The sequence below is a fragment of the Anopheles maculipalpis genome, chromosome 3RL (genome assembly GCF_943734695.1).
Source record: "Anopheles maculipalpis chromosome 3RL, idAnoMacuDA_375_x, whole genome shotgun sequence".
NCBI lineage: Eukaryota > Metazoa > Arthropoda > Insecta > Diptera > Culicidae > Anopheles > Anopheles maculipalpis.
This window is the reverse complement of record NC_064872.1, coordinates 48,721,342-48,743,624: the sequence shown is the minus strand read 5'-3', so window position 1 is coordinate 48,743,624 and position 22,283 is coordinate 48,721,342. Positions and strand designations below refer to the sequence as shown.

At 43.7% G+C, this 22,283-nt stretch overlaps 4 protein-coding genes and 1 long non-coding RNA gene across 10 annotated transcripts in view; 3 read left to right on the top strand and 2 right to left on the bottom strand.

The window, feature by feature from the left end:
• LOC126561942 (endophilin-A) overlaps positions 1-22,283 on the bottom strand; it is a 163,222-nt gene that overhangs the window by 90,945 nt on the left and 49,994 nt on the right. The window lies entirely within an intron of this gene.
• LOC126563698 (uncharacterized) lies at positions 439-5,050 on the top strand. Of its 2 annotated transcripts, none has more exons than XR_007607069.1 (2): positions 439-512; positions 4,951-5,050. It is a non-coding gene; the product is annotated as an uncharacterized LOC126563698 (long non-coding RNA). The 2 variants fall into 2 exon arrangements; XR_007607068.1 differs by lacking the exon at positions 439-512 and adding an exon at positions 1,607-1,738.
• Positions 5,479-11,079, top strand: LOC126561441 (eukaryotic translation initiation factor 4 gamma 2). The gene is made up of 5 exons (XM_050217586.1): positions 5,479-5,912; positions 6,015-6,916; positions 8,009-10,523; positions 10,622-10,787; positions 10,895-11,079. Exons 2-5 carry the CDS (start codon positions 6,165-6,167, stop codon positions 11,077-11,079), a joined length of 3,618 nt encoding a protein of 1,205 aa, XP_050073543.1. The 5' UTR covers positions 5,479-5,912; positions 6,015-6,164.
• LOC126562408 (oxygen-dependent coproporphyrinogen-III oxidase) lies at positions 15,093-16,524 on the bottom strand. The gene is made up of 3 exons (XM_050218918.1): positions 16,419-16,524; positions 15,321-16,335; positions 15,093-15,225 (listed from the first exon to the last, which is right to left on the bottom strand). Exons 1-3 carry the CDS (start codon positions 16,502-16,504, stop codon positions 15,133-15,135), a joined length of 1,194 nt encoding a protein of 397 aa, XP_050074875.1. The 5' UTR covers positions 16,505-16,524; the 3' UTR covers positions 15,093-15,132.
• Positions 17,694-22,128, top strand: LOC126563543 (uncharacterized protein C05D11.1-like). The gene is made up of 6 exons (XM_050220189.1): positions 17,694-18,962; positions 19,052-19,147; positions 19,213-19,548; positions 20,608-21,284; positions 21,358-21,694; positions 21,760-22,128. Exons 1-6 carry the CDS (start codon positions 17,730-17,732, stop codon positions 22,126-22,128), a joined length of 3,048 nt encoding a protein of 1,015 aa, XP_050076146.1. The 5' UTR covers positions 17,694-17,729.

Sequence of the window (22,283 nt, the reverse complement as noted above, 5' to 3'; positions counted from 1 at the left end):
TGTGAAATACAAACAAACTTTTGAGAAAACGTAAACAACTAAACATACACAAAACCACTGTCAAATTGATGACAGTTCGAAATGCATACAAATGCATACACTGCAAATCGTTGCCAACGTTTGAATACCGTTTTCATATTTTATTTTCCCCAAACTGTAGCGATTAAGTAATGAGCTAAATATTTGCATGTCACAGCATGGAATATTTCAAACTTATAAAATACAGCACTACGATTGTGGTTTCTGTGCATCAACACAAATGCATATCGTAGCCGATAGTTGTGCGGTTACGAACCGGTAATGTGTAGACAAGAGCTACTGCGAACCGGAAATCAAAGGAAATGGTACACCGAAACTATGGACGACCAGCTCGATTCACGCGTCCATAATTTACTATTTGAGTTCATTTTGTATACACACCTTGTGCGACCACAAACAAAAAAAAAGGTTTCCCGACAAGAATATTTTTGTGTGTGTGGCGTGACACATTGATTCTGAGCATCGTGGGCATCGTAAGTGCTTCCATCAATATATATTTTCTTAATCGTTTAACATTACAGGCGTTTTTTTATCACAATCGTTTCGTTCTGATACGCATCCATTTCGCATCAAGCACTTTAAAGACTATTGATTGAATGTGACGAATTCGTGTGTGATTTTCTACGGCTTTTTTTTTATCGATTGTTTCTGCTTCCCCGTGGTGATGCCATGTGCATCGGGCATCATTGTCTAGTTGGGCCAATAATAATGGGCATTACTCACTTCACTAACAATATGGGAATTCAGCGTTGTTTAAAATGGTTCCACCAGGTAGTAAATACTAGTGCCACGAATAACGAATCTGCCCTGCAGGAAAATCGTATCGTGCCGCAAATTACCATTCAGTGTAATATTTTTGTGGATGGTGCTAAACTCTTAAATTGTTGAAATGTGTTTAATGACAATTTGTTAGGTGATAGCAGTGCAGTGCGAAAAATCCTGAATTTTTAGGCCGAAGGGTAACCTTTTTACGTAGGGTTTCGACTAATCCAGAGTCCAAACCCTGCTTCTGAATTTTGTGGTTGCCTTTTTCGTTTACATGCATACGCATGCTCTTGTACTATGACGCTTGAGCATATTACGTTTGAATAGAAATGTGTGCGTGTACATGCTATGTAGTATTACACCAATATTATGATGGGCCTGTGGGATTTACATTGTTCCAGGTATTGCGATCGACCGAGGTCAGTGAGCCATTGTAAATAATGTGATGTATTCATTAACAATAAAATTATTTTTGTAAAGTAATGCTTTTGAGCCAAGCTAAGTACAACCGGAAAAGTATAGCGAATGGTACAAAGAGCAGGAAATCTGATGAATATACATCTGTGTGTGTGTGTGTGTGTGTGTGTGTGTGTGTGATGTGTTAGAGCGAAAGAGAGTTAGAGGTATGAGTGTAGTAGTGAGACAAATAACAACACACACACACACACCACAGAAACAAGGTGGAAGATGTGAAACCAAGAAAGCTCGAGAACAGAAAGCAGCAAGACAGAGTGATTGTTCGTTCCAGACCACGAGTGGATGCAACTCGCGGTTCGCGTGTGATATATTTTTTTGTTTTGCTGCAGGAAATAAATCCAAAAATCTGCGTGCAGAGAGATAGAGCGCTAAGCAAGGACATCTTTGCGAACTAGATAAAAAGTTCGTAAGGATCTTACAGATTGTTGCTGCTGTTGGTAGCAGCAGCACACTGCAGGTAAGCGTGATGAAAAATACGTAAAGATGGATTCCCCCGAGAAAGCAAAATGAAGCCCACTTCAGTGTCATTGAATCGATGTAGGTTAGGTGATGCAGCGCGTATTGGTGTAAACGAAGGAAGTTAAAATAAGTGTCCCAATATTACTGCGTACGCGCTATGAAGTCACTTGGTATGACTCATGAACATTATTGATCAGTATTATCAACGTTTGCCAAATGGCGTATTAACAGCGCGCTGTGAGAAATGGGTTAACCGCGTAGTATTCCCCTGCATTACGTTACACCATCTTGGGTTGCTTTGTCTCCTCTGCACCGTCGTCGTAGATAACGCCCGAGGTGTGTTGGCAGTGTAAAAATCGTTCGAATGTGTCGCGAAGGATACTTTAGCGCGCTTGTGAAAAATGGTGGAATTATTGTGTGTGGATTTTTGTGAACTCATTTTGTTCTTAAATTTATACACCCATTTGGACTGCAGTGATTTATTACGAGGTAATATAATCTGTACCGTTGCGCGATGATTTACGATGAGTGATGAAAGGAACTGCTGGCACTATCATGAGATCCAGACAAACACACACAGTGCGGAAGTTAACTATTGCGTGATCTAGTTAGTCGAAGAGAGAATTAGCTTTCAATGGCTAGAAGAAAGTGGCCATGTGAGCAAAAGCGTAACAGTAGTAGTAGTAGCAATTTATCATTGTCTTACTCGTTCATCTTGATCCTAGGAAGGAAGGAAGTACAAGTGCTTTAGCGAGGAATGGTATTTTTAACTCATTCGTATGCTATTTGACTCGTCGATATATTTGACGTATTTTCTCTGTTGATGCAAAAACAACACCCTCGTGCTATCAATGCTGTACGGGGAATTTTAGTTCGGCAGCAATAGTTTTTTCACCACACGCAGTTTAGCTTCTGGGTAGCTTCTTCCGGGCAGGGGAAAAATCTGTGCTGCTGCATGCAGCTTTCTATTCTTTTTTCCCATGTACCCACACTTTGATGGTGTTGTGTGGCGGTGGTAGTGTGATACAGGTTCCAGTTCAATTGACTCGCTGGGCAAAGTTGTATTTGTGAGACATTCTCCACATCCAATAGAGCGAGAGAGGTGTACGATGCTATGATGAAGTGGAGTATGAAATAAAAGCTGTACAGGAAGCTTTCGTATGGAATTTTCAATATTCGAAGAGACGACCGAAGATAATTGAAGAAACAAGTCAAAGTTTCTTTTTAACTAACCAAGAAATAATTTCGGATGTCAACGATTGGAGCAATTATTGTTTTATTTTTCCCCTTCATTGTATGCGTAATGTGCCCAATTTTTGAAAACCCATGACCACGGAATACCCATTTTAACGCAATCCGCTATTTAAGTGATGACCTCGTTCACACCATTCTGGCTGATACGAGAGGATACTTCTTTGTCGTCTCGAATTTCGTACAGTTTCATTGTGATTCATACTCACAACGAACAGACTCTTTCCCTGAATCGAGGTGAATCATGGTTAAGTTTATGGTGTCAAGGTTTGTGGTTAGCAGAGCCGTGTGTGACGGAAATTCCTCCTGTCTCTTAATGCCTATTTTTTGCAAGCTTTTTAGCCTATATTACTACTTTATTTGGATGGATCGAATTTTTAAATCGTCGTCGGATTCACATGACAGATATGCATGACCTAATTTAGCTGTAAGTAGGTCATAGTGTTGCAATTTTGCACATTTGCTGCTTGCAATAAAACTGACGATTTCTTTTTTTTTTTTATTGATATCACACAAGTTCTGTGCAAGTCTGATTTTTTTTTGGCACTGTTGCATTACAATTATTGTTTGTTCTAGAGTTTTTTTTTTTTAATTATTATGTCGAAATGAACGCCCTGGCCGTAGTGCATCATTCTAGGGTTGGAGATGGTACAATTATCGTTCCAAATTTGTATCGAATAGACACTCCAACAGCTGCACTCAACCTCTTCCCTTCTCAAGAAAGGGGACCGTGCTTTCACATCGCTGCAATACTAATTGCTGTTTTATTGCGGCATAGCTCCCACACTTTCTTGTGACCATGCCAGACAGAATAGTACATGTTTTTTGTTCAGTTGTAGACGAATGACCATGCAAGCCGACTAGGTGGGGAAGCTTCATTTGATCCTATGAACTTATAATCAGATGGTTAATTTTTGTGTTTCATTAGTTTAAAGAATAACTCATACCGCAATCACTTATCAAATCCAGCCAAAATAAAAAAAGTCTCCATAATTTATGTGATTTGTGCTATCATATTAAGCTTTAATTAATTATTTTACTAAAGGACAATATCGGCTTTAAAATTGTGTAACAAATATTAAATCAGTTTAATCAAGGGTAACAATACTAACTTTTGAAAGCTACATCTTTCCCATTGTGCCAATTAGAAGCGGCTTAACTATTTGCCAGTAAAGTCGTCAGTTGCGTGCGCCGCGATGCATGGGTTCCTTGATCTTGAACCTGGTTCATGTCCTTCAACTCATCTAACCCGTATCGAGAAAAGGCCGTCTACTTTGCTCCGACTTCGATGTACATGCATGTACAAGTTAACACTGCTATGCAGTGGAACGTCCTGCCGCGCGAACTGTTGTTGGTATTGGTTGGTAGTGATGGTGGAAATGGATGGATGGAAGGTTTGCTTTAGCATCGTGTTTCCATGCCCATCACCACTACCATGGGATTTGTCTTAAGTTTTCTTTTTCTCTTTTACTGAACGGAGTATGGGGATACCCCCTCCTCTTTTTCGTTGTCGGTGATCTTTCAATCCAGACGATTTACTTGTTGTAAATGCTACTCCTGGAACGCTTAAGATCAATGGCCAACGACCGTGGCGGAGGCATGTTCTCAAGGCGAAAAAAAGCTTTTATGATACGTTGGTTCGGTGCGAGTCAATGACCGCTGCTACGACGAGCGTTTTGAAAGAATGAAGGAATGCAGTAAATCCCACCGTAATAAACGTCATTAGGGAGAAAACACACATACACGTACGTACGCGTTGTGCGCAGAAATAGGAGAAAAATTATAAATTATAAATAATTCTTATAAATTGGGGGACGTTGTAGTTGTTAATTAACTGTTTGTAGGTTAGATACACGTGCAAGATTGGCGACAGACTTTGATTAGAGATTTTTGCATTGTTTATTTGTGGTACGGCATCGCGGGATACGACTTACATATTTTTGTTTTGCTTAATTTCAGGCATAGTGTTTTCCAGCTTATGGTAAAACTATTCTCGGTGTAACGCGTGTGCTTGGAAAACGAAACCGGTCGTGGTTGTGTGATCTAACGATCGAACACGGTTTGGTTGTGGGACGTGAAGAAGGAAGTATAAAGAGAAGAAAAGAGAAACGTGCAAGCTAAGCTACGTGGCGTAGTAGTGTGGTGTGTTCTTTCCTAAGGTTGAGTGTGTTTGTACGTTTCGTCGGTGTATGTCCCTCGCGCGTTATTAGGCGTATTGTAAGTGTGAATCTTTCACCGCAAATTACAAAAGTGGACGCAACAAAAAAGAAGTAAAACGCGAAAGTGTTCTCTCGTAACGTACCAACCGGAAGTTACACACTAAACACACACACACACATTCTCTCTCTTTCGCACTTACACACTCCAGGAAGTTATTTCGAGAAGATAAACAAAGAGAAATCCAAGAAATCGCATCTACCTTGATTGGTAACCTAGCAGAAAGGGAGTAAAACAGTAGCAGTTGTGGTGTTCTTCGCGTACCTCTTCTCGCTCTACGAACTTTTATTCTTCTCCGTGTGCGATCGCGCTGTCAAGCGCATCTGAACGTGAGTAAAATTCGGTCCCAAACGAAAACTTCACCGTCGGTTCATCACTACACCAACAACAAGCAATACTACGAGGTAACGGGATCGCAGCAGCATCCGCCGCATAGCAACGGTAGTCAATTCTCTTCGTCCAACATTCCGGGAAAAATAGAAAAAATAGCGGTTCCGCCGTCGGTCGGGTTGCGGAGTGCATATCCTACTGCTGGTGCTTTGCCAACCTTCAAGACGGAAGACCCGAGGCAAACGGGGGCAGAGTCTCGCGCCACGGGGAGGGAAAATCCAGTCCCCCCCGCTAGCCGACGCTGGGTCCCTCCATCCCATACACCGCAACATGGACTCACCGAAGAGACCAGAATTGATTCGATTTTTCGAAAAGTAACGTATAATTCCTTTTTTCCTCCCTCAACAATTCTTCAAATTTTCGAACCTTGGTAACACTATCATCTCTCTTTCTCTCTCTCTTCCGTCACTGTGCAGGTTCGTGGTATTCTAAACAAACTTACCCCAGAGAAATTCCAGAAGCTTAGTGATGAACTGCTTAAACTAGACCTTAACTCGTCGAAAATTTTGAACGGTGTAATTCTGCTGATCTTCGACAAGGCTTTAGATGAACCGAAGTACTCGTCTATGTACGCACAGCTGTGCAAGCGTATACAAAAAGAGCTAGAAACCGACATCGACAAGAGCAAATCTAGTACCTTCCTGCAAATTCTGCTGAACGTTTGTCGCGACAAGTTCGAGAATCGCGTCCAGTACAGTGAGAAGATCATCAATTCGGAAAGCACGCTAACGGATGATGTGGAAGAGAAGAAAAATGTCGCTAAACAAAAGATATTGGGCAATGTTAAGTTTATTGGCGAACTGTACAAGCTCGGCATGCTGGTCGAGGTTCACCTGCACCAGATGCTTCGCTCGCTGTTCACCAACAAGTCCAGCTCATCGACGGAGAAGAACTGCGAGGACATGGAATGTTTGGCCCAGCTCATTCGGACATGCGGAAAGAATTTGGATACAGAGTTGGGAAAACAGCTGATGGATCAGTACTTCGAACGGATTGAAAAGTACTCGCAGTCGCAGTCGATGTTCCCTCCGCGCATCCGTTTCATATTGCGCGATCTGATCGAACTGCGCAATAACAACTGGACACCGCGGAAGGTGGCGTTGGTCGAGGGACCGGCCCCGATACAGGAGCTCAGTCATGACGATGATGTACTTCCGCCCGGGCTGAATCACTTGCGAAATCGGGACCGTGACTATCGCAACAACGATCGCAGTGAGCAACGCGATTGGATAGGCAAATTTTCATTTAATTTGCATAATCTAAACGATGGTTTCAATTTACTTAGCGTATCCAGTCCTTCACCGTTGCTTCCGTCAAGGTGAGTTGTTAGCGTTAGGTATGGTATACTATTCTCAGGTCAATTTTACCTTCACTTGCTGCTTCACCCAGCGCGTATGTGCAGCTTGTTTTGTCTCTATAAAGTAGCGATTGTGATGCAGATGGAGATCTTGTTTTGTCTGTATCTGTGTTGTGAACAGACTTGAATCGATGGGACTGAAGATTACTTAACTTAGGTTATTGGTGGTAAAGAGAACTAGAATTGGAACACCAATGATTTTGCAAAAACACATCTCTCCATTTTACGACAAGATCGGGGTTGAAATCCCATCAGGACCGTTCCCCCGTAGAGGGGACTAATTATCCAACTAAGTGGTATTAGCCAGTCTAGTAAGCCCTATTACCGGCATGACCTAGTTGGTCTTTAAGCTAAGAAGTAGAATCTCTGAAAGAAAATGAAAGTTAGTTTTCTGCCTATTCTTTCTCCACCCTAGCTCACTAGCTTGGTGAACAGAAGAACTTTCTTTTGCTCTACAATACATTAAAACATTGGACAATTTGGTCGGCCGTGCAGATACAGGGCAATGGAAAGAAAAATCATTAAAATTAGTCTCTTTGTAGTTGATTACGTTTTTAATGCCATAATTCTAGCATATACATGTCTCATTGTGAAGTGCCGGTTGTCCGGTTGGTAAGGCGATCGAGTTTTAAATCCTTACCATATCCCCGTAGTTAAGACTGACTCTCCGACTATGTGGTATCAATAAGTCTAGTGAGCCATTCGATATTTAGTGCGAACTAGAAGAAGGTCGTTAAGCGAAGAAAAATACTTATGTATTAATATTCGATGTTTTCGTTGTTCCTTTGAGAGGGCCATACGTGGCCATAGTATGTGTCTGCTGTTAAGCAATGTGCGCTAAGTATACTTCAAAAAATCAGAAAACCTGTTTGTAGCTAAACTGGTACCAGCTAAACTTGGTATCGTTAACGACTAGATGGGTGTATATTTTACAAAAGAAGCATTATGATGAACGAGTTATCATTTCGATGGAATTAAACCTGTGGATAAATTGTTTACCTTCTTGTGGTTCATCAATAAGTAACATTGTTTTTTTTTTCTCTCGGTTGATAGCTACAATCAATCGTCGAACGGGTACGGAAACCGCGATCATCGCGACAACGGAGGTGGTGGCGGAGGCGGTAGCAATTATCGCATCCACAACAACCGAAACAACCAAGGCATGTACGGCAACAACAACATGCGCTACAACAAACATAACAACCATCATCACCAAGGCAGCGGAGGAGGAGGAGGAGGTGGCGGTATGCGAGATAGTGGCAATGGATCTCATGCATCGGCCTATGGCGGAAACTCGAACATGATGATTAACAAGGACTTGGCACCTCGGTTCAAGCGCAATTTGATGACCCCGCCTCAGAATCCGGTCGAGGAATTGCAGATGCGCCCTACACCGAACAGTCTGTTGTTCAAAGCGAATATGAACATCAAACCCCAGCTGCCCATACCTTCCACTATCGGAGGCGGAAGCGGAGGAGGAAACGGTGGCAATGGCAAGGGCAATTTTAACGGACCACCATTGAACGAGTTCCCTTCGCCATTGACTACTAGAACGCTTCTCAGTGAGCAGCGCAATGCCGGACAAATCAACAGTAGTGCCTTTTCGGGAGGCAGTAGCAACAGCATGAGCGGAAGTGGTGCAAACTTTGGTGGAACGGGTAGCTTGCCCTCATCGGCGTCCTCAAACACAGCTTCACGTGGAGGAATGCAAAGCGATAGTATGATGGGTACAGGCAGAAGCTCCGGTGGCCAGCAACAGTTGTCTGCTAATCAAAACAATTCGTCGAATATGATGAACCATCGCCACCAGCACATGTCACCTGGAATGAACCCGCGACCGATGGGTACAAACGACGGTGGCAACATGCATCTGAACAAGCTTCATTCGGATGTAAATCAACATCACCATCATCACCACTACCAAAACCAACAAAGCCCGCACACGCAGGCTGCTGAACATCACCACCACCATGGTGGCGGCGTTGGTGGTGGTGTCCGTGACATGAACGGTGACAACAGGATGAATAATAACCACCACCACGAACCATCGCATCGTCCGCACAATGAGCAGTTAAACGCAGGAGGAGGTCTTTCGAACACGGTCAGTGGTATCGGTGGCACCGTCAACAACGTTTCGATCTTAAACGGCAGCAAATTGAGTCAAAAGGAACAAGTGATGAAACAAGCTTCTGCGGCGGACAAGGCCGATAAGAAAAAGAAGGAAAAGGGTTTAAGCAAGGAGGATCATTTGAAGCGTGTCGCTGCATTCGTCAGTGACGTCATGCTAGATAACATCAAACAACAAATCGAGGAAGACGAGCAGAAAGTCTCCGAAGCAGCAGATGGGCAGGATACTGCAAGGAACAACGGTATCGAAACCAGCAATGGTAATGCTGCAGCCCCACCGGTAGCAGAAGTTGTTGTAGAAGTTGTTGACAACAATGAAGGCAAAATGGAAACTCCGCCACCGACACCGGCGGATCCGAATGAAAGCGAGCAGATCGCTAAGAAAGTATCGCTGATTGAAAATGCGGAATTAATAGAGCAAAAATTGGCGGAACAGGACGATCTGGCTGAAAAAGAAAAGAAAATTGAAGAGAATGAAAATCGTGCCGCCGATGAAAAGTTGGACATTGGGTCAGAAACACAAAAGGACGAGAATGACGATTCGACCAAGTTGGTGGAGGAAAATCAGCCACCACAAGAAGAGCAGCCAACTGCAGCTGCGGTCAGTGTTGTTGCTGGTGGCACGTCCGACGAAGCGAAGGAACTGGAAGAAATGAAAACCGATTCTTCTTTGCCAGTTGTTGATGCTGTTGTTGTCAGCGCGTCGAACGCAACACCGCCAGAATCGACCGAACAGTTGCCGGACGAAAAGCAAACGATGCAGAAATCGTCCCTGATGGAACAACTGGTAAGCGCATTCTGCGAGCTGAAAGTTCCGGAAAAGTTTATGCGAGAAGCTATGATTACTATTCTCAATCATGTGCTGGACCGCAATGATGCGTACCACGCGAAGACGATTGAATTTCTGCAGCTTCTCAACAAGGAAACGAAACTTTCGCACAGTGCTGCACTGGAATCGTTTAAATCGATTGTAAATGGAATGAACGAGAAGGAGAAAACCATTCCGAAAATTACGACCATCGTTGCGTCGCTGTTGGCGCGAGCCGTCGCCGGCAACCTCTGCAACCTGGCCGATGTTGCAAACTTCACCGAAAACGGACAGCACTATCCACTGTTTCTGCTCGTGCTGCAGCATCTGCACAAGCAGATTGGCAAACAACCGCTGCAGGAACTGTTCAACAAAAGCAAGGTGAACTTGATGTCCAGCCTGCCAGAGTGCGATCGTACGAAGGATCGCATGGCTGAAATTCTGGAGGATCGCAACCTTAACTTCCTGTACCCGTTGCTGCGCGTGCAAGCCGAACTGTGGAAGCAAATCCAGTCGGACGCCAATCCTCAGCAGTTTTACAAATGGATCAAGGAGAATGTCGAACCCTCGTGCTACACAGAGCAAGGTTTTATCGTAGCAATTATGACGGTTTTGCTGAAATACATTCATCAGGTAAGTGTGCAATTTCCAATCACCTCCCAGCAGATCGGAGGTGCACAATTGCACCGAAATGTAATGTAATTTGTTTTTTGTGTCGTCCGCCACAACAGGAATCAGAAAATTTGAAGGAAGATAAAAAACGCATCGAGAAAGAAAAGGAAATTTTAACCAAGTATTGTCCAGTGCTGAACGCTTTCCTGAACGGTAATAATGATCTGCAACTGACCGCTGTGTATGCAATTCAAGTTTTCTGGTACAATATTGGCTATCCGAAAGGTATGTGTCACCCACCCACCTTCCTCCATCCTCGCACACGTGTGGACATTGTTATGTTGTATTATTTTTAACGATTTTTCTATCTTTTTCTCTCACCCTCTTCGCAGGTGTTCTATTACGGTGGTTCCAAGAGATGTACGAATTGAGCGTTATCGAGGAGGACGCATTCCTGCGGTACAAGGAAGACGTCACCGATATTTACCCCGGCAAGGGCAAGGCACTGTTTCAGGTTAACCAATGGCTCACATGGTTGGCCGAAGCGGAAGACGAAGATGACGACGAAGAAGATTAAGTTTTCCAGCAAAGAGAACAGTTTATACAATGCCCCCTTCCTCCACCACACTTTTTAAATTACGACTTGAAAGCATCTAAGCTTCTCCTGCCGTCTTCTGGACTTTACTTTTTGAGGTACCTTCGTTTTTTTGTTTGTTTATTTGTTCAGGATCATTTTCACCGCTAGCAGGAAGCTTCGACTCAAACATGCTTCTTCCTGGTTGAAACATTGTTCATAAATGTTTAGAAATGTGCGAGAGAAGCCTTGTTTCCGATGCGCGTACAAATGTGCGCGTATCATTGAGACCTCACCCTCGAAGGAATATTGGGTTTAACTATAACGATGGCGAGAGGATGCGCCGCCGAACCGTGTGTACGTCGTGTGTGTCGCTCAACTGATTTTTTAATGTGATCAATTCGCCCTTGTCTGTGACACGCAATTGAATGATTTTAATATTGGAAAACATTTATCAGTATGCAATATTGCAATAATTTGTTGCGCACCTCCCCTTTATTCGCTCTGATTAGACAAATTTGTTGTATAGAATTGCTGACTTAATATAATTATTTCATCTTTACGTACGTACTACTACTCTTGCTGAAATCGTCATACGGTAACCGGTGTGCAAGGCAATGTAAAATGCACCCTCAGGATAGTAAGGAATTTTGCGTCGTCTCGCGTGTGTGCTACTGATAACAATATTCCATATTAAACAAATTTTCAAACCATTTATTCGAACAACTAAAAACACTTTACGGTTTTAATAAACAATTACCTGCTGTTGGTTAGGCAGTTTCGGTTTGGAATAGTTTGTACACTAGAGAACATCAATTATTATGGCAGTTTGTTTGTGTTTATTGACAACAGCAACAAGAAACAGTCTTCTTCGGCACTAATTGAAAAATAAGCATCAATGCATCAACAAAAAGTTAAAAATAATAATAGAAAGGAAAGTATTTGCAATTGAAATCTGATGATTGGTTTTGTTGTTGTCCACAACAAAATAAGTTCAAAGGAGAAAAGAAAAAAAAACTTGATTCTGGGGATACATAGACAGAGGGTTTAGTGTGCATTTTACTATAGGCACATGGAAAATCGCAATGAGAACGATATTGGAAGTGAAAGGAAAAAAAGGAAATCAGCAAAATTCTTCTCAGCTCTTAATCGTGTTACACGATGATGTTCTTCACCGCAGGCAGACGATTATTCTCAATGTATGATCTATGATCGTTAGACTGTAGCAAAGTATCTTATCGCGCACCGGAATACTAAGTATATAGCAAAAAAGCACACATCTCTCCCACTGCTGTGTAAACCATCTCCCTCGAAGGTTTTGTTATGCTTCCCTCTGATTGCGACCCCAAAAAAAATGTTGAAGTAAAATGAAGGAAGAACAGTAAAAATACGCAAAAGGAAAGCTTAAGCTGCTCAGTTTTTGGACCACTCCTCACTCAAACAACCGTAGCAGAATAATCAGACCAGTCTGAAAAATTGCACTGAAAATGCTCCAGCGAGTGTTCCATGATACGCCCTATCCCTCCCAGCAGATATATTTAAAGTAAGAAACTAATTGCAGCACAGGGCTCCACAGTTGTTAGGGAGAATGGTTCCTCGGATAGCGAAATCTTCAAGTAATAAAACACCTGCGTCTTCTCGTGCACAACAACACTAAGCTGTGTGTGCGTATGTGGCGATTAGATGAGCGGAAAGTGGTACATCCACCGGCTGTGTAAACCTCAAACACCACCATCACCAGCTGATCCGCAGCTGATCGTGCCGCGGAATCTAGAGAAGGCGGACGAGTCTGCGTTTTTATAACATCATCATTTCTAGCCAAACGTATGTGTATTGTGTTCATAAACTCTCGATATTGCAATGGTTTCGTTGTGTCGAACTTTCAGCGTTTTTTTTTATTTATTAATAGCAGAATAAAATGTAATCATACAATTGACGATTTCCGAATCATACTCTATATCTTCTTCTTCTTCTTGACTTAACGACCTCTAAGGTCATGCCGGCCATCGAAATGGCATACTAGACTGCAGATACCACGTAGTTGGTTAGTCAGTCCTCACTACGGGGGGACGGTCCGGATGGGATTTGAACCCCGGTCCTGCCGTTTGAAGACCGGCGCCGCTGTCACCTACACCACCGGGCCGCCCCATCATACTCTATATATTGGGATTGAATGAATGCAGTTGAATGAAAACGAACGCGTGGATGAAGGTACACACACGCAACGTGTGCGAATGCAAATGGAGATGTTTATTCTCGTAACTATCGATTAAAAGAGGGTGGCTCCATATTCAGTTGATGATCCGCTCTTTCCAAAAATGACACCATACCGCATACATTAACTTTACAAAAATAACCCAGAAGAGGATTGACAAGTGAGTGCCGTGTGAAATGTCGCACAAAGACGCCCCTTTTGATCAAGAATATTCGTCGTTCGCTAAAAGATGTCGTAGTGGAAGTCATCGACACAAGAAACAGGAAAGTTAACGCAAAACGCTAAATCGAATCAGTAGGTTGAGGCCATTCATCTAAGAGCCATTGCGGTCATTGGATCATTCTCGCTATATGCACATCTTCTTAGGTCAATTCTAAGTGATCTATAAGTACGTAACATTGTAGGAGGGACATTTTTATTTACTTTAGTCAACAGATTGGCTGCATCTATCTCACCGATGAGGAGCTTAGCCATAAACGTGCGTCGGGTATCATCACGTTTCCTAGCAAGTGTATCTACACCGAATAGCAGACAACGAGTATGGCACATTATGACGAGGAGCTACATTACACCACGGAGGGAAGTGATGGACAATAGGCGTTATTCTTTTCTGGACAGGTTCAATTCTGTTTGTCCGTACACTATTCGCGAAGGACACCAAACAACTGTACTGAACTCGAGCACGGAACAAGCAGAAGATTTATACAGCGTCCATAGGCAGTGTGGGTAATTGGATTCTCTAGACTGACGACAAATAATTCCTAGCATTTTGTTAGTTTTGTTTAAAATATTTCCTGATCTGCGGTTCAGCGAAACTCATTTTACCGCGACAGTTGATTCCCAGAAATAGACAGTTCGAAAGAACGACATAGACACACATTTATCAGCAGAAATTTGGAGGTAATTACTTCTACACCAGTCAGAAAAAAACAGCTATTGATCGTTGCAGACAAAGACAATCGGAGACGCACTGGACAAGACGAAACAACCCAACGTCATCAGCGTATAGTAAACATTCACCAGTAATAGCCAGTGTATCGTCGTTGATGTAGAGAGAGAACAGCAGAGGCACCGGAATGCTGTCCTGAGGAACGCTCGAGGAAACTCTCAAATTTATATGAAGAGGCGTTTTCGATCTGCACGCGGTATATGCGACCTTTGAGGAACTGTACCAGTTTACCTTAGGTGTAGCGAATCCAAATCGGTTAAGCTTGGCTAGCAACATACAACAGTAATTGATTCGATCAAAAGCAATTTTTATGTCCGTTGTCGTTTTAAGTCCGAGAGAGAGAGAGAGAGAGAGTTTGAAGATGCGCGCCAAAGGCTCAGATAAGTTGTCCCGGAAGCTGACAAGAATGGCGATAGAATTCCATCGGGCCTAGGATTGTGCGACAACCTCTACTTTCTGGAGTGCACGAATCACGCTGTAAGTGTATTGTCTTTTCGTATAGGCAGTCTTGCATACCATTAGGTCCAAAAAATCCATTGATGCCCGCTTCAATAACGGATCCATTCTTAACATAGTTGATTGCGGTCAGACTGGATTGATTAAGGTCACTTTATCATTTATTCACTGTATTCATTGCATTTTGTGACGTATTGGGATCGACGTATTTAAATAATAATATGTAAATTACGGTCATTGATTTTCGCACAATTTTTTTATGGTAATATTGTCATATAAAAATCAACCGTACAACATTTCCTTTTCGTATAAAAATTCAACAACTTTTTTTTCTCTTAAACTCAAATCGGTACATTCCGACCAAGAAGCTGTTATACTTTCGTCTTGCAATCTAACCTTTTTTCGCATCCGTTTGTGAATGATTGCTTGGACATAATTACAATTTAAGCCAATTTTTGGGCTTCTTAAGAACCTCGATGATGGCCGCCTCTTCTGTCCCTTCGGTAGGGATATTCATGTACTCCCATCTCTGAAAACAAATATAACCGCCATAGAAAATCATAAGTAATGCTTTACGGCGCCGCTAATGCTCGTACTCATGCATTTCTTCTCTTTCCTACTTACCGCATTCAGTGGCAGGGACATTAGGATGCTTTCGTATCTTGCACCTGGCGTGTACAGACCAAACTTTGTACCGCGATCATATATGAGATTAAACTCAACGTAACGACCACGGCGCAACAGTTGCCACTGCCGATGGCGGTCACCGTACGGGTCATTTTTGTGTTGCCGAACCAATGGTAGATACGATGGCACTACGGAATGTGCACAGGAAGAAACGAAATCAAACGCCCGCTCGGCATCGGGCCCGTCCAGATCGTCGAAGAAAATGCCTCCGACACCGCGACTCTCGTTACGGTGCGGTATGAAGAAATACTTGTCGCACCACTCCTTAAACCGCGGATAGTACGTCGGATCGTGCGGATCACACGCTTCTTTCAGCGTGCGGTGAAAGTGTTCCGCGTCCGACTCATTCAGATAGTACGGCGTGAGATCGGTACCACCGCCAAACCACCACTGCTTCTGACCGGCCGAGTCCGTTACCTCAAAGTAGCGATAGTTGAAGTGAATCGTCGGAACCATGGGATTGCGTGGATGGATTACGGCGCTTACGCCCACGGCGAAAAAGGGCAGCTCACCCTCGGCCAGCTGCTTGCCGCGAGAACGCATCTGCTGAATGGCACCTTTCGGTAGGTTTCCATGCACCACCGATATGTTTACACCGGCCTTTTCGAACACATCGCCATCCTGCAGGACACAGGTAATTCCACCGCCGCCTTCCTTTCGCTCCCAGCGATCGACCAGAAACTGCTTGCCAAAGTTTTCCTCCGCTTCCAGTGAACGGCAAAAGTCGTACTGTATCCTCATTACCAGCTCTTCCATTCGGCACTTCATATCGTTCCGGTTCGCATCCAACTCCTGCCGACTGGTGATCGGTTCAGCCATATAATGCGAAACACTTGCCAGCTTTGCGGTCGTACCACGGACGCTGGCTGCCATTTGAACTTTATTCCCGTAGAGCCAATGGTACGCTATTGCGCCCGTAGCACCGCCAACGAAAGCTGCACTGCCAAGTACTCTAAAAAACAAAACGCATATATACGATACGATAACGTGGACAAATTGCCTAATATCATTCGTCGTCATTCGCACTCGGCATACCTTATCATAGATGACTTTCTACTGGAACTACCTGCACTGCTGTGCATTTGTCGTCCGATAAGCCGGCTGGCACCGGTACGGAGCATCTTCAAAATCGTTGTTCACCTATTACCTGCCTTATGAAGAAAGTACACTATTGTTTGGCAGTGTTTAGTGGCAAAACTTGCCCAGAGGATTGCAACATTCACTTTTCGTCGAAGATAAATTAGGTCCCTTCAGGTTCAAAACGAAGAGCCGCGCGTAACGCACTCCGTTGAACGATGTGCTTGCACTCACGTACTCCGCAGTCACACAACAAAACGCACCTGTGGCACATTGGCTGGACATTGCGATGACTTTTTACGATTCAATCTTCCCAAACAGCTGTGTAAAAACAGAGTAAAAAAACACATTTATAGAAATTTGGAATGTAAATAATTTTGGAAAATCTGTAAATATGAAAAAATGCATTGTTTTGGTTAATTAAGCTAAAGAACATACCTCACAACTATGTATCTTGTACACTTGTATCAGCATTGACGAAAAACTCAAAAAACAACAAATCATCCGCTCGTGCAACAAACGACCCACATTTGACTCCTTGTTCCGGTATAGAATTGTGGACATCGTCGTGTAGATAGCAGGATGTTTCGCATGCAGGGTCTGCCACCAACCGATGCGGCCGAGGAGAAGCGCAAAGTACGCCAAGCGGTGCAGCAAAATCTGTTCGCTTTTGTGGCGCTGTGCGTGGCCATCCGGATAGGTAAAGAAACGTGCTCTGAACGAATGGTTACAAGTTATAAACACAAACCGTGCTCACGAAAATAATTCTACTTTTCCTCTTGTCTTTACAGCATCCGTTTTAATGGAGCATTAGAATAAGGGTTGACGCACGACAAAAAACTGCGCCAGTGCATTTAGCTTACCAAATAAAGATTAGTTTCGCTCTACGGAAAATCTTTCGAGTACACTTGTAAATGCATTAGTTTGTACGATTGTTTACTTCTTGAATTGGGAATGTGTGCATGTTAGGTAAGAGTGTTGCTTTAAGTACATAGATGAGGATTCATTTGCAAGAATATTGATACAGAAAATATAACTCATATTCTCATTCTATCGAGTGCGTATGCCGGGATATACGACGCATGGTGGTGTGCGTTTTGACAGTTACGCATTTTTGTCATGTCACGTCTTTTGACTGGGATTCACATATTTTGATCACGCTATCGGCGCTTTGTGCAAATCTTGTTGACGTCGGTTGGCCTGCGACACTACCATCCAGAAACTCTGCTCGAGTGCGAAACAAACCAAGTCCGGGCCATTTAGAAAGCAATGGGTTTTAAGCATCTACTTACGGTGAAGGCGAACGAAGTGATTCCGGTGCACAAGTACCGCTCGGATCGCACCGGGTTAACTGTGATTGTCGGCGAGGTCGAAGGGCCGGTAGTGAATGGGTACTTTACCCTTGCAACTGAAGCGCACGACGATGATGGGTTGCCGCATACGCTGGAGCATCTTATTTTCCTCGGTTCGGAAAAGTATCCGTACAAAGGTATACTGGATTTGGTAGCGAACCGATGCTTGGCATCCGGCACAAATGCTTGGACCGATCGGGACCACACGTGCTACACGATGACAACGGCCGGGAGCGAGGGTTTCCTTTCGTTGCTACCGGTGTATTTGGACCACATACTCTACCCGACGCTAACCGATTCCGGTTTCATCACCGAGGTTCACCATATTACCGGTCACGGGGAGGACGGCGGTGTGGTGTACTGTGAAATGCAGGGACGTGAAAATACGGGTGAATCGAGAGTGAATCTGGAAATGCTACGTGCGGTCTATCCAAACAATGGCTATAGTGCCGAAACGGGAGGCATCTTGAGCAACCTGCGTACCAGCACGACCAACCAAAAAGTGCGTGCTTATCATGCCGCCTTTTACCGTCCGGACAATCTACACGTCATCATCACGGGGCAAATCAATCCGGACGATATTTTCAAGGCGCTCGAACCGATCGAGGAGAAAATCGTTTCCAAAGGGCCGCTTCCACCCTTTGAGCGCCCGTGGCAAACGCCAGTGGAACCGTTGCAGGAATCAACGGACATTAAAATAGAGTATCCGGCCGACGAAGAGGACTGCGGACTGTTGAACGTGGCGTGGAGAGGGCCGAAAGCTACGACGGAGTACGATACGCTCACTGCCTGTGCGGTACTTCTTCGCTATCTGACGGACACTTCGGCCAGTCCGGTCCAGCGGGAGTTTGTCGAGATTGATGATCCGTACGCGAGCCGGGTGGGCTACAACATAGTGGAAAATTCGGTTTCGTTGCTCTACATTTCATTCGAAAATGTTCCACTAGGTAAGGAGGATCATATTTTCCTCAAACTGTCCCAACTGCTGGCGAGCATTGCGAGTGGTAAGGAGAAGCTGGACATGCAGCGTATGAGAAACGTTATCGAGCGCAATCGATTGGAAGCGCTCAGCAGTCTGGAATCGAATCCGCACGACGATATCGCTTTCCATGTCATTGGTGATGTGCTGTATGGATCCGATGAAAGCGAGGCAAGTTTCTCTTCTCATTGTGCTACACTACTGAAGCTCTTTTCTAACTACGTCATTCTAATCTAAGCTTTGTTTCTGCATATTAACAGTTCGATAATCGGCTGAATGTGAATCGGTGTTTGCAAACGTTAAAAGACAAGGAAGAAAGCTTTTGGTTAGCCTTGCTGAATAATTATATTATAAACGTAAGTAAATCCGTCCTTTTCTCCAGAGCAATGTAGTAATTAGGGTTACCCAAAAAAAAACATAGAACAAACACGTTGTAGTACGAGCCGTTCCCAGCATAAAAGAGAACGTACGTACGGCCAATCTGGAGCAGGAGCGGTTGGAAAAGCAACGGAAAACCCTCGGCGAAAGTGGGCTGAAGGAGAAGGAGCAAATACTGTCCGATGCTATGGCATCCAATGAAATACCACCACCGGATGAGATGATAACCTCCATACCTGTTCCCTCAACGGAAGCCATCAAGTTCTATCCAGTCGAAATTTACTCGCCGTCCCGCAGCGAAAGCAATCCTCCCGGATTGATCATGGACGATCTCCCAGTTTATGCTGAAGCGTATGATTTGCATACGAACTTTTGCTACGTAAGTAGAAGAAGGGTTCGTCTACGGGGTTGTGAAGGGCAAACAAAAAAAGCTAATGTTTAAATGTATAGAAATCCTACCCAATATCAATCAAACCATTTGGTCAACATGCTCAAGACTACACCGGAAGTACGAACACGTCGTAGGGATGTAGACCTTTCGCAACGATTGCTACATGTATGTTTTAATCGAGTTCAGGATCGTCATTTTAGGATGATACACATTTTGCAGACTAGTGCTTCAACATACACCCTAATTGAATAATCTAACAGGTTAAAGTTCCGACTAGCTGGGTAGCTACAAAATGATGATCCACTATTGTATGACTTACAGCAGCCATGGTTTGGTCTGATTGCACGAGAGAAAAAGCAATCCATTGTGTTGTAGGAAAGACCTTTTTATCTTGAGAGTACGAGAGTAATCTTGGGAAATACCGATATCTACTTGATATTTGCCCTATAATTATTTTAAAACTCAATTCCAAAAAACTAGGCATCACTTTTGGACGCTACCATTTGCACTATTATGACGCCAGTAACGTAGCATCTGCTCGGAATAATTCATCAACCTTGAGTTCTAGGGGATTTCCTTAAGCTTATCTGGTGATATTGAGTGACTCATGCGGCTATTTAACACACAATCTATACTACTGAGCTTTTCTTCCGTTCTTTTTTTTTACTACTATTGCAAATTCTTTAAAGAAGTCACTTGTAGTATGTGTTCGATGTATAGTCTGGCTCTAGCAGTTGGGTGAAAATTTTTGTTGAAGATTTTGAAAAGATATTTACATGATTTGCTGCACATTCGATACATGCACCTGAATTTTTAGGGAGATTTTGAGTAATAAGGTGATAAATTATGACCAACGACATCCTGCTCCCTTGACCGTCTCCCAGGGTGAGGCTCTTTTTCAAATTCCCGTAAAGCATTTCTAACAGTAATATATTTCTAACAGATTGAACTTTTAGTAAAGTTTTATCATTTCCCTTTTTTTCCTGCTGTACTCTGTACCGATCGGACTATAACCAGAAAATAATGTATGAATGTTTCCACTTACAGCTCAAAGTTTCGATGTACACGGAGCCACTAAGTGTAGAATTGCGATCGTACCTAGTTCTGCTGCTAGAACTGCTAACCGAATCACCTATCCGTCGCGGTGATACATTGATCCCGTACGAGGAAGTCGTTTCAACGCTTGAGTCTAACACGGTCGAGACGATGACCGACCTTGGGTTCAGCTCGTCGAGCCGTTTCAGCGTGGGCTCTTACTCTAGCACGGCCACCCTATACATGCAGGTGGTACGAGAGAAGTACGCAACTGGCATTGAATTGATGACGGAGCTGTTACACCAAACTGAATTCACTGCCGAGCGTATCAAGGTTTGTGCCACGAAGCTGATCAATGAAGTCTCGCAAGCAAAGCGGGAAGGAAGATCCATCGCCAAGGATATCCTGAAAGCGATGCGTTATCGCAAGGAGAGTAACGTGCGCATTAGCTCACTATTGAAACAATCTAAATTCCTAACGTCGCTGCTAGAAATGCTGGAACAGCCGGATACGACCCAAACAGTGATTGACAACCTCAACAAGGTCCGGTCGATCATTACGCTGCCAGAAAATGTGGCCATTCACATGGCTGCCGATTGGCAGGCCATGAAGGAGCTTGGCATCGATTTGATCACACCCTGGAAACGGCTTGTGCAGCCAACAAGCGGGACGGAAAAAATAGTTAAAAGGTTCCAGCATTATTGGCATTAGTTTTTTTTTAATGCATTAACATGATTTTGGCAATATGTTTGATTCTTTTAGGTTTATCAGCATGCAGGATTGGGAGCACATGGAAAAGAGTAACGAAGCGCTTAAGCCGTACACGGGCGTGATCGTTGGTTTGGGCAGTGTGGAGAGTGCATTCCTGTTTCGAACATGCCAAGGAATAACGGACTTTAACGATCCCGACCTGGTGCCGCTGTTATTGTTCCTGCAATACATGACTCAGCTGGAGGGTCCACTGTGGAAACAGATTCGCGGTCAAGGGTTCGCTTACGGGTATAACATATTACCAAGACCAAACGAAGGGTTATTATACTTTACGCTTTACCGTGCTTCAAATGTGGTGGCCGCATACCAGGAAGCCGTTAGCATTATGGTAGGTGAAACAGAACGAACAATGGGTTTTTTAATGCAGCACACTTACTCATTTTCTGCTTACAGGAGAAACAGGTGGGCGAAGGAGCAGAATGGGACGCCACGCTGCTGGAATCGGCAAGAAGTTCGTTGATCTTTGAAATAATTGCCCGCGAGAACAGCATCGAAAAGGTGGTCAATACGTGCATGCTGACCAGCTTCAAGGGAGTTCCGGTAGGATATAATCAGTCTTTAGTACGTCAAGTGGGCAAAGTTACGAAGGAGGACCTACAGCGTGTAGGAAACCGTTACGTGAAGCATCTGTTTTCTGGTGCGGACACGTGCACTGCCATCGTTTGTCACCCGGACAAAGCAGGAGATATTGCGAGTGCATTCAAATCTATGGGCTTTCCGTTGAAGGTCGAAACAAGTCTCGAAGACGGCATTCTAGCTTAAATTCCGGGCTATTTCCGGGTTGCCATTTTGGTCAAGTATTTTCAAGTAGCAGGTTCAGTCATATTATGTACGTCTCATTCAGAAAAAAGAGTTGTTTTATACCCCTTATGGATAAACAATTGTGTGCATCGTCAGTAGCTTACGTTAGCTAATAC

Bases quoted from the DNA above. Each gene is read 5' to 3' on its own strand.
- LOC126561441 (XM_050217586.1), top strand. From the start codon at position 6,165: ATGTACGCACAGCTGTGCAAGCGTATACAAAAAGAGCTAGAAACCGAC. The intron at 6,917-8,008 runs GTGAGTTGTTAG...CTCGGTTGATAG, and splicing joins TCACCGTTGCTTCCGTCAAG to CTACAATCAATCGTCGAACG. The intron at 10,788-10,894 runs GTATGTGTCACC...CCCTCTTCGCAG, and splicing joins CAATATTGGCTATCCGAAAG to GTGTTCTATTACGGTGGTTC.
- LOC126562408 (XM_050218918.1), bottom strand. From the start codon at position 16,504: ATGCTCCGTACCGGTGCCAGCCGGCTTATCGGACGACAAATGCACAGC. The intron at 16,336-16,418 runs GTATGCCGAGTG...TTTGTTTTTTAG, and splicing joins AGAAAGTCATCTATGATAAG to AGTACTTGGCAGTGCAGCTT. The intron at 15,226-15,320 runs GTAAGTAGGAAA...ATTTGTTTTCAG, and splicing joins TGTCCCTGCCACTGAATGCG to AGATGGGAGTACATGAATAT.
- LOC126563543 (XM_050220189.1), top strand. From the start codon at position 17,730: ATGGGTTTTAAGCATCTACTTACGGTGAAGGCGAACGAAGTGATTCCG. The intron at 19,148-19,212 runs GTAAGTAAATCC...AAAAAAACATAG, and splicing joins TGAATAATTATATTATAAAC to AACAAACACGTTGTAGTACG. The intron at 21,285-21,357 runs GTTCCAGCATTA...TGATTCTTTTAG, and splicing joins ACGGAAAAAATAGTTAAAAG to GTTTATCAGCATGCAGGATT.